At 35.8% G+C, this 11,954-nt stretch overlaps 2 protein-coding genes and 1 pseudogene across 2 annotated transcripts; all 3 read right to left on the bottom strand.

Annotated features, from left to right (window-relative positions):
* Nucleotides 1-966: 966 nt before the first annotated feature.
* On the bottom strand, nucleotides 967-3,081 carry LOC143596544 (uncharacterized). Its single transcript, XM_077075297.1, has 2 exons — nucleotides 1,441-3,081; nucleotides 967-1,323 (listed from the first exon to the last, which is right to left on the bottom strand). The coding sequence occupies exons 1-2, from the start codon at nucleotides 3,079-3,081 to the stop codon at nucleotides 967-969; spliced, it is 1,998 nt and encodes a 665-aa protein (XP_076931412.1).
* A 6,077-nt stretch (nucleotides 3,082-9,158) lies between these two features.
* On the bottom strand, nucleotides 9,159-10,271 carry LOC143595241 (uncharacterized). Its single transcript, XM_077074314.1, has one exon. The coding sequence runs from the start codon at nucleotides 10,178-10,180 to the stop codon at nucleotides 9,320-9,322; it is 861 nt and encodes a 286-aa protein (XP_076930429.1). The 5' UTR covers nucleotides 10,181-10,271; the 3' UTR covers nucleotides 9,159-9,319.
* A 697-nt stretch (nucleotides 10,272-10,968) lies between these two features.
* Nucleotides 10,969-11,839, bottom strand: LOC143596535 (uncharacterized; annotated as a pseudogene).
* Nucleotides 11,840-11,954: the final 115 nt, after the last annotated feature.

Below are 11,954 nucleotides of genomic sequence, written 5' to 3'. Positions count from 1 at the left end.
CAAAAAAAACTTGTGTGACATGTTTTGCCATAACGAATGGTTCAGATCTATAGCCGTCGGTTGCAAGGTCAACAAGTGTAAACCCATATTTGTCAACTTGAACACCTGTACGGTTGTTCACCCACTTACATCTGAACAAAGGAATCTTAAAATCATGATAGTCCAATTCCCAAATTTCTTGTATAACTCCGTAGTAAGAATCCTTGGCGATTTTTATCATTGTTTCACGATGTTGACGTAGAGCTCGGTCGTTGATGCTATTAATGTAACTCCACTATTTTGAACGGCACTCTTTCTATCTCGATCACTGGTGTAAAACGTATAACCATTAATGTCGTACCCTTGATATGATTTAACTCTACAATCTGGACCATCTCCTAATCTTTTCACGGTTTCATCAACATCAATTTCTTTTACCTTATTTCTCATCCACCTCGATAACTCTTTGTTTTGAGTTTTTATGTACCATATATCATCCTTATTCGGGTTTGTTGACCGTAACATCTCCATGTGTTCATTAACATACGGAGCAAGACACGCCATGTGTTTTAGGACCATTAAATGTGCTGTTTGTACATCTTCACGATTTGGGATGATTGCTTTAAGACCAACTACCGCGTGACCCTCAAGTCAACCCGAATGACGAGTTTTAGGAACACCAACACTGTCGACACCCTCTATATAGCTTGTGAAAAAAAAAACAATTATAATATTGTAAATTAATACTAATATATATCATATGTTAATGATAACATTACCTTTGCAGAACTCAATCACCTCTTCAGAAGTATACCCTTCAATAATACTACCCTCTGGTCGATTACGGTTTCTTACATGACCCTTTAAGACACCCATATATCTTTCAAAAGGGTACATGTACCGTAAGTATACCGGACCACAAGCCTTAATTTCTTGAACGATGTGAGCTATTAGGTGAACCATTATATCGAAAAATGATGGTGGAAACTACATCTCCAGTTCACAAAGGGTAACATAAATGTCTTTTTCCCATTTATCAAGTTGTTCAACATCAATAACCTTTGAGTGAATGTTGTTAAAAAACAAACACAGTTTTGTGATTGTATTTCGGACGTCATCAGGTAACAATCCACGAATTGCTATAGGAATCATATGTGTCATCAAAACATGACAATCGTGAGACTTCATTCCAAGCAATTTACGGTCTTTCAACGACACCAATCTTTTAATATTTGAAGAATAGGTTGATGGAACCTTAATATCATGTAAACATTGACAAAATTGTCTTCTTTCTTCTAGTGTTGTATTATAACAAGCAAGTGGCAGAAGAACACGGTCACCTATCTGTTACGGGGCAAGATTTGTACGTTTATATAAAAGTACCATGTCTTTTCGGACCTTTTCACCATCTTTAGTTTTACCCTGAATATTTAATAATAAGCCTAACAAGCTATCACATACATTTTTTTCTATGTGCATAACATCTAGACAATGGCCTACCTTTAAATCTTTCCAGATGGCTCCTTTATTATCACGAGATCTTTTCCCCAACACAGTATTTTTAACTCGAAAATATGGATTGGACCGTGTTTGCATCGTTCGGTGCTCAACCTCTCCGTTAAACTCAACTTTTTTATTCCTAAAAATGTGACCCCTCGGAAGGAATCTTCGATGGTCCATGTATACAAGTTTTTTGCAATTTTTTAAATATATTGAACTTGTTTCATTCTCACAAACAGGACAAGCTTTCTTACCCTTCATCTTGTATCCCGACAAGTTACCATATGCTGGAAAATCATTTATTGTACAGAAAATCATGGCACGCAATTGAAAGTGTTCTTTCTTATAAGCATCATATACCTTTACACCTGAATCCCAAAGGGTTTTTAAGTCATCAATCAAAGGAGACAAGTACACATCAATATTATTACCAGGCTGTCTCGGACCCTGAATCAACAACGACATCATAATGTATTTTCGTTTCATGCATAACCATTGTGGAAGATTGTAGATGCATAAAAGAACAGGCCACGTACTATGGCGACTACTCATGGTCCCAAATGGACTGATCCCATCTGAATTAAGCCCAAACCGTATGTTTCTAGCCTCCTTCCCGAATTCACGATACTTGTTATCAATGGTTTTCCATTGAGGTGAATCCGCCACATGTCTTAGTTTTCCGTTAATTACACGTTCTTCTGAATGCCAACGTAATAATTTGGCTTCTTTTTCGTTTGAAAATAACCTTTTCAGTCTCGGTATAATAGGGAGATACCACAATACTTTAGCAGGCGTTAGTTTTTTTGTCATCTCATCGTCAACGTCACCCGAATCGTTTATCTGTTTATACCTTGATGCACCGCACACAACACATTTATGGTTATTTTCATACTGATTTCTATACAATATACAGTTATTTGGGCATGCATGAATTCTTTCAACTTCTAATCCCATCGGACACATTAACTTTTTTGCTTGGTATGTTGAAATTGGTAATTCATTATCTCTTGGAAGCCTGTCATGCCAAAACACTAACAACTCTGTGAAACTTTTATCACTCCATCCATTTTTTAACTTCAAGTTAAGCAAGTTTAACACTGTATCAAGTTTCTTAAAATTAGAACCAGGATATAATGGTTTTTCTGCATCTTCAAATAGGTGTTGTAAATTTTCAATTTCAGCATCACCCATGTCAGTCTCCATGTCATGTAACATTTCATTTACGTTTTCATTGGGATCATTTGAATGGTTATCATCGTCTATGGGGTCATCTGATTTTTCATCATCACCGTTAAGGTTTAATGAGTCATTGTTATATGTGTTATCAATAGTGGTCGATGACGTGCTAAAATCAGCTAGTGATTCTCCATACCTTGACCAACAATGGTATCTAGGCTTAAAACCATTTTCGAACAAATGTGCCTCTATTTCATTGGTATCATTACAATACTTAAAGTTTTGACATTTGGAACAAGGACAACAAATCGACCGACTTCCTTTATTAGCGCGATGTGCTTCGGCAACCCTAAGAAAACTTTTAACACCTTCCGCGTAAATTTCGGATTGTCGCAAAGCTTTGTACATCCAATCATCACGATCCATCTGAAAATTAAAATAAACAAACAAGTGATGTAAATGTATGTAAACCGGCACTCTAAGGTAGTGGATCCTAACCCACTTTTTGGATATTCTATCTCATATGTATACATTTTAACGTGCTAGCTATTTAAGAAAAAATCGGCAGCATTTCTCCTTAACTCCTCAAGTATGCGTATAAAACGCAAACCCGATGGAGTAGGAGTAAAAGCTACCGTTTTTTCTTACGTAGCCAACACGTTAAAATGTATACACGTCATAATGAGATAGAATATTCAAAAAGCAGTCCCAAAGGGGACAATCCAAAATTTATCTCTATTAGATAAATTTTAGACGGGTATTTCTATAAGGTTATCTTAAATTCATATTATGACAACTATATCATATATAAAATATCTCTTAAAACTAAAACGTACCTTCAATTAAGTGACAAAATTTAAGATGTGAAATTTTGAGCTTTTCTTGCTTGAAGTGAGGAAGAAGGAAGAAGCTAGAGAGTGAACCGTGAGAGGGAAAGAAGATACTATATAATTTTGAAATATAGCCGTTTACAAAATAAGAACAATAATGGAACCTATTGCATTTGAATCGCACCTTTTAGCATTTGATAATATACATTTTTGAACCGCACCTTTTGCATTTGAACCTATTCAACGTTAATTTGTTTAAAAGAACCGCATCTTCTTCTTTTACATTTAATACAAAAACAAAATATTATGAATTTGGTCTAAAGGTGCGGTGGATCTTGAAACCGCACCTTTTGTGTTTAACCCATCGCATCTTATGCCTATTTGTGTACTAGTGACATTATTTAAGATTAGTTTTATCATATTTTATATAAATATTTTTGATTACATATATTAATCACAAGTTTACATATGTGTAAAATTTATGTACTAACAATTTACATAGGTGTAAAACAAAGCATAGATATGTATAAAAACTAATTTTCTAAATTGTAATCGTACATATAGATATAAAAAAAATGATAAAACTACATTCAAATAACATTAACATACAAATTTTTTTATAAAAAACGTTAGTTTTCAATGGTTCATTCAAGTTCTTAAATAATTTAACAGTTCTGTAATGACACTAATCATATATATATATATATATATATTGGGGTACAACACCATTACACTCCTAAAACAAAAACCCTGTTTGATTGGGCGCCACATGACACAAAACGCCCCATTTTGTAGCCCCTCCACTACACAACATAATGGTATTCTACTTCGGTATATATCAAAGTAGTACTGATTAATCATTTTATTTAGAGGATTAACCTACTTCAAAAACTTTGAAAATCTACAATCAAGATAATCACACTATTAGCATATTAATTATATGATATATATCGTAGTTTTTATTCACTTCCATATTCATAAATTTAATAACACAATTTGTATTGAAATTCATACTCCCCCTAAAGTCAATCTAAGGACTTGCAACGCAATCAACTATATGTAAATAGGTCAACGTTGTCATAAAGCCTTATTAATCAACTTTATAGGCAATTCAGCCAAGAGCTAAATTACACAATACCACAATACTCTCTCTCTCTCTCTCTCTCTCTCTCTCTCACACACACACACACTATATGAATATAAGCACATGTTTCTTAGGGAACAAAAAACAAAGGAAAACCATATAACCTTTGCCACGAACTCCGATTGAATTAATTTTAACGGCGTCAGATCCGGCTCGTTGATACTTAAATATATATATATATATATATATATGTATGTGTGTGTGTAGGGTCTAGATAATGTACAAACAAAAAACTTGTTGCAAAACGTACAAGGCAAAGAGAAAAAAAACACGATGACATTTTCATAAATAATATGATTAAAATTGCGCTATAGTTTTACAATTAGAGTAATAGTTATAAGCTACATATAAAACTATAGCGTAGCTTGTTTTCAAAGTGTATTTTCAAAGAAAGTTTGGAATTTGATTTAGAGCGGATGTGATAGTTCGCGAACACGTGTTGTTGCGGATGCTTTAAGATTACGATATATTGTATCTTCATTTTCTCTATTATGATATTTTCTATCTATTTAAACAAAATGTCTTGATTCTATAGCTGGAGGGATAATTAGAAAGAATTTTAAAGAAGATAAATGCCCAAAGTGTATTCACAGTATTAGGCGGGTGGGTATACATCATGGAGGGCCATTGAGGGTGTTGAGGTGGCATATGTGAGACCCCTGGAACACGACGCCATCCCCCGGTCACTATTAACGGGTGCAAATGACCACCATCACAATGATCATTCTCCCCACAAAACCAATTAGTGTTGTATCCTTTCTATTTTTTTTTTAATTTTTTGGTATAAATAAATGGAATGGTGGAGAATAATGGAGACATGTATCCCCACTTGTGACCTATTAGTAGAAGGCTTGGGTTTACTAGTGGAGACCTAAGTTTGATCCCCACACGTGACACTTAGAATGGTTAGACCATCCGTAGTCATGCGTTGTCCGGCGCGTTTTAGGGTATAACGCCGGGGCACACCCCCACCCCCCGCGTTTTGAGTATTTTTTTGGAGCGTCTTGTGTAAAACGCGAAAAATGGGTTTAATATCAAAAATATATCCGTTAAATTCATTATAGATCTTCAATATAGATTAAAAATAGATAAAGAACAAAACCTTAATTGCAATGGATCTAGGGTTTTCAAGTATTTGCATCTGTAGAGGCAGCAAGAAGAAGAAGAAGAAGAGATTTAGGGTTTGTTGGTTTATAAATGGTTGAGAGTTTTTGTTTAGTCCCTATGGTACTATTTATTTATTAGCTTGAACCTTGTTTTTAATAGTATTTGAATTTAAGTCCTTGCAACTTGGTATTTAAATGAATTATTATTTAAAAAAAACAAATAAAATTAATAGTGACGGGGCGCCACGTGGCGCATAACGCCTGGGGGTGGAGAGTTATGACTACACCCTATTTTTGTAAAAAAACATAACTCTGACTGAGCGCCACGTGGCGCATAATGCCTGAATGTGGATAGTTATGACTACACATGGTCTTATTGACAATGAAATATTTGATCTAGACCTTACGATGTTGTCAGTTCGAATCCCGAGCCCATCGGTTTTTACTTCAGCCGTGTGTTACGCTGGAGAGTACAGCTCTTGTGGTAAACATCTGTCAAGTGGCAGCCGGCAGTATGATTTCCTAGGGGAATGCCAAGCCAAACTCTGAAGTTAGCGTGATCCCGGTTAAGACAACATAGTCTAGCTAAAGTGGAGCAATTGGGTTATCCAAATTGAAGAGTATTGTGGTCTAACACATAAAAAACCACCGTTCTAAGAAAAATAATGTTTATTTGTGGAGAATAAAGTACGACATAGGTTGAATATTGAAAGAAAGCTGAGATGGTGATGACGTAACAAATAATATAAAATGATATAAAATTTTGTATAGACACATTAACGCATAATCTTATGCTTAGCATGGAATATTCACCAAAGGGTTTTAAGTTTAATATGAAACATGAAAAGAAAAAAAAACAAAGTTTGAAGAAACACGGATCTAGTCACCCAAAGGGTTTAGATCCAATGAGTCCACATGGTACATGTCAAACAACTACTAAACAATGATACGAGTCCGATCTCCCAAAGTCCAATGACGGAAACCTGCAAAAAAACCACCGTGAGCTCGTTACGGGAAGAACAAGAAGGGGGTCTTCCCGTAACCACCCTCCAACGTGAGATTAAGTACAATACCGGTAAACAGATAAAGTACTTAAGTATTTAGAGTAGAATATTGAGAGCGAATGAATACCTCATGGAGATTGAGATTGTATTTATAGCCGAACGATGTGGGAATGTGATTGACCCAACTGTCTTTTTCTAGAAGATGCTTTCGTAACCGTTTGGACACGTGTCTTCATATGATAGGGCAAGCTGTTTGGCCCATGTGCATGGTTGTAACAACCTGGACACGTGTCTGTCCGTGATAGGATGGGCTAAACTTGGTCATGTGCACAATTATAACAACCTAGCTAACTGTCTTTCTTCTATTGGTTGTTGGGTCACGTGCTTCTCAAGAAAGGATCTTGGTAAATCTTCTAGAAGAGAATTAGTTAATTATAGCTGTCATATGACGTTGCCTTCTGGTCATCTTTGCGGGTGAGAACAGTACCCCGCGGATGACTTCTGAGGGCGTCTAGATCCTTCCGCATGTAGTCTCTAAGATGTGTTATTGTTCTTCCTTTGGCTTTTGAGTTATGCGGGTGATTTATATGTCCTGCGGGTGGCATATGAGGGGGTCCCCTCTGACTCGCGGGTGGTGCTTAAGGGTATTTTGGTCTTTTTGATACCCTACCTCTATAAGGTTCATTATGAAAATATAATTATTTTCTTGTAGTCATTTAGGGTTCCTATATCTCAGTGTTTCTTTTTAAACCTGCGGCTCCATCCACGGTCACAACTCACATCTTCCTTTGTTTGTCTTTCCCAAACACCCTTAATAATTTCGGTGATTCATTAATTTTCAAATACAATTTAATTTGTTGATATATCAATACATATGTTTTAACAGTAACAATGCTACTGTGTAATGCCAACAAATACGTACTTGTTTGTTCTTGTTTTCTGTATTGAAATCATATCATATCACCCTTGACACCATAACTTGTTCTACACTGCACACAAACATCCACTTATATACTTACACACTCAATGGCCGGCCCCTATGGTTACACGGATTCAATTTGTTTTTAATATTGGGCACTCATTTAAAAATGTTGTAACAAATTACATGTGGTAGTTAACGGATAATTAATGCAATAGCATGAACATTTTATAGAGAATATAAGATTGGTATGTTAAGTACCCAGAATCAGGCCCTGATTCGGACATCTAAGTAACCACAAGATTACATTTTATATTAAAAATTTGTATACGGAAGATAAAAGTTTGTATGATTAAATGTACAGGTGGACAAGATAACTGTGATGTCAATATCAAGGACAATCTTGATTACAAGATAAAACAGTGAAAAACTTGGTACAAACAGTCAGGAATCCTGTTTACAGGATGATCTTTTCAGACCTTTCTTCTATTAATTATCAGAAATGAAATGTTTAGCAATAATATATTTTTAGGAGATTTGAATTCAGTTACCTTTTAATGTATTTGCAACTAACAGCTGGACAATGCTTAAGATATATACCATTAAACCAGATCATGCTTGATGGCTGGTATATATAAAACATGTTAATACAGAAAAAACTTGTCTCCAAGAGATATCCTGGCTACTCAACTCTATCTATGAGGTCAAGGGTTCAAATGTGATTTAATGAGTAGCCGTTAAAAGAAAAATATAGCAAAACGTTGACAAATTAAGAATATTAGTTTGATGGCTTGAAATAAAAGCTGAAAACTTTTATTTGAAAAAGAAATAAAGCAGGACTAATGGGAGGAAGATGGAACATGATCTATCCTAAGTGCCAATTTCTTCTCCTTAGAATTTTCCTTTTCAAATGCTTGAGACTACAATTTGGCCATGCGTGATGCAATTTAAGTCAGATGTGCAAATGATTCTTTCGAAAGACCATAAACGCAAAAAAAGAAAAAATGCCACTTGTTTGCAAAAACTTAAATTACTAGTCACTTGATTAAAATAAAGGTAAATCCGGTGCAAAAGGTTTTTCATGGCCGTGGTCCGAGGAGTGTCTGGCCAACTTGGGTCTACATCTACCCTATATATCTTCAAGAGGTTGTTTTCACGACTCAAACTCGTGGCGTACCCGTGGACCTCACGCTCCAAGCTAGGTCACATGCCAACAACCTTACCATTGCTTCAAGGTTTGCCTTTTAAAGGCACTTGAATACATAAACATGCATCTTTGATCAATTGGTTAACACAAAAAAAAACAACAGGCTCAACTCCTTGAGTGATGTTTTCCTGGTCTTTATGTACCCAAAAGCCATTATTAGGGCATACTCAACATGTGTTAATTAGGTGCTCAAAAGCCATTAGAAGAAATCAAATGTAACATGGCCAGATCTGAATCTTCAGATCAATCAACAGTTCATTATGGGAAATCAAATTCCTTCATAAACATAATCAAATTGATTAATAACTAATCAACAACATGAAGAACTTACATCATTGCCTCAGCTCCACCATTAATTAATTATAGTTATTTTGTCACTAGGAAGCTGGTTCTCAAGATCCCTAATACAAATTACAAACAAATAATTAGTATGCACATTTCCATATGATTAGCATTACACATATTCCAGATCTGAGTCATTAACTGCATGATCTCCCAGCTGTTCAAGAAACTCTCTAACCTGAAAGCTTGAATCTATTAATTGCTTGGAAGTTTCCTGATCCATTACTAACTTTTTTAAACGGGTTTTTTCTTTCGTTCTTTCTCTAGCTCTTGCTCTTGCCTCTGCCCTTGACTGTTCTCTTGAAAATGTTTCATGAGATCCAACTTTGCTTTTTTGTGTCAATTTCTTCCCTTTCACATCTACACATTTAAGTCTTGACTTCTTCATTTTGCCATTTTCCACATCTGAATCTCGCTTAATAGTTTCAAGAAACTTGGCGTTAGATTCTTCAGTGAGAGTTGAAGATGAACACTTTCTTGTTTGTGCAACCAAGTCCTTAATTGCAGTTAAAGACTTGGTAAGGAGCCAGTCAAGGGTTTTGCTTGCTTTATCAAACCCTAGCAAATCTTGAAGACAAAAGAACTTTCGTGAGACGTCGATGGACAATCTCACTCTCCGATCCCTAGGGCCTCGAGCGGTGTAGATCTTACTATACCCATCTCTCTTGGAGCTCGGCATTTTCTTCTTATATGAGGAAATCACAGACTCTAAGAGATCATCATGATCTTCAGAAAACTGCTGCTGAAGAACAAAGTCTTGTTCATGTGTGGTAACATCATTAGTGACCGGATCAGGATCATGAGCTGGAGAGCTGTAGGTAGGAGAGACAAAATCGTTGGAGGTAAATAGGTTGTCAATTTGCTGGTGGTAGTTAAAGTGATCGATATCTTTTTCATAGTCAAAGAAAGAATTTGAAGGAGAGAAGACATTGGTGGATGAGGGGACCTGTGAACAAGGATTTGAAGAAAACATTGTAATTCAAAACAATTATAAGCAAGAAAAAAACCATTAACTTCAGTCTAGTTTTGTGTCAACTAGCATTTTGAAAGCTTCTCCCCCCTGTGGCTGTGGTGGTGTTTTGACTTTGTATTGAACTAGTTATTTTAGGGCACTATTAAGTAAAATGCAGAAAATGTACTTGCTCTTCGCATTTAAAAGCAACAGACAGCAAGTGGAGAAAACTTATTCCATTGTTTCGGTATTGTGGCTTTGTTGTATTTAAGTAATCTATTTTAGGATCTGCACACACATGAAACCGAACAAACACGAAAGCAAAAAATGAAAACATTAGGTTTTAACGTGGTTTAGTCTAAATTAACTTACTTCTACGGGTGACAACTAGGTATTCATTATTGAGTGAATGTGAATATATATACACAAGAACATATATATAGAGAGAAACAACTAGGATTTGTAACTTAATGGAGAAGATATCTCCAACGAGTTGTGCTTAGTGTCAGCCGACCCTTGTCTCCTCTTTTTGACATCAACTAAGTTAGGCCTAAAAAACCCAAGAATCTCCCACTTGGTGGCCTCGAATTAATACTTTCGTCTGCACTCCCAATCGTTCTTGTAGGACTAAAATGTTAGCTTATATAATATATTAACTCATTGTTTTCCTTTTGTTATTTGCATGTACTTGGGCCAATGGGCCTTTCCTCGTATATTTGGGCCATGACTATACATATCGTTGTTTTGCCACTAGGATTACTGGTTCTCAAGATCCTAATACAGCATTGCACATTTCCATATGATTAATATTACACATATTCCAGATCTGAATCATTAACCGCATGATCTCCCAGCTGATCACGAAACGCCCTGACCTTAAAGCTTGAATCTTTTGGTTGCCCGGAAGTTTCATGATCCATTACAAACGGGATTTTTGTTTGTTCTTTTTTCTAGCTCTTGCTCTTGCCTCTGCCCTTGACTGTTCTCTTGAAAAAGTATCTTGAGATCCAGCTTGCTTGTTTGTGTTGTTTTCTTCTCTTTTCCATCTACACAATATTTAAGACGTGACCTCTTCTTCTTGCCATTTTCCACGTCTGAATCTCGCTTAATGGTTTCCAGAAATTTGGCATCAAACTCTTTAGAAACAGTTGAAGATGAGTAGTGGTTTGTTTGTGCAACCAAGTTTGCGCCAATCGGTTCGTTTATGGAACGTGGATTAGTAGGTTTATGGAAGATTTAGTCTTTGATTGACCAAGTTTCAATGAACCTCACGTTGCATTAGTTTATCTATTCTATAGGATGGAGTTTAGTATTTTATTGTTTTATATTTACCACGTTTGTTTTCTTTTGTCTATTTAAAAAGCAAATTTAGTTTTATGAAATAGAGGCCCCGTATCTTTCAATTCAATATCTTCTTCATTATTTCCTTTCCACATTCTGATTCACATACACAAGTAGTTCAAGTGTGTTTGGTGTTTGTTAACTTGGGGCCTGAACCAACATTAATTGCGGCTAAAGACTTTCCAAGCCAGTCAAGGATTTTACTTGCTTTATCAAACCCTAGCAAATCTAGAAGACGAAAAAACTTTTGTGAGACGTCAATGGACAATCTTACTCCCTGATCCCTAGGCTTCGAGCGGTGTAGATCTTACTATGCCCATCTCTCTTGGAGCTCGGCATTATTTTCTTATACGAAGAAATTACATACTCTAAAAGATCATTGTGATCTTCAGAACATGTTCTGATGCTGAAGAAAAACGTCTTGTTCGAGTGTTCTAACATCATTGGTGACTGG

Source organism: Bidens hawaiensis, unplaced genomic scaffold, assembly GCF_021521415.1.
Source record: "Bidens hawaiensis isolate Kalapana, Puna unplaced genomic scaffold, B.hawaiensis_p1.1 tig00001721_1, whole genome shotgun sequence".
NCBI lineage: Eukaryota > Viridiplantae > Streptophyta > Magnoliopsida > Asterales > Asteraceae > Bidens > Bidens hawaiensis.
This window is presented reverse-complemented; position numbering and strand designations above follow the sequence as displayed.

Coding starts and splice junctions, on each gene's coding strand:
- LOC143596544 (XM_077075297.1), bottom strand. CDS start 3,081: ATGGATCGTGATGATTGGATGTACAAAGCTTTGCGACAATCCGAAATT. Junction 1,324..1,440: donor TTATGCACATAGAAAAAAAT/GTATGTGATAGC, acceptor GCCCCGTAACAG/ATAGGTGACCGTGTTCTTCT.
- LOC143595241 (XM_077074314.1), bottom strand. CDS start 10,180: ATGTTTTCTTCAAATCCTTGTTCACAGGTCCCCTCATCCACCAATGTC.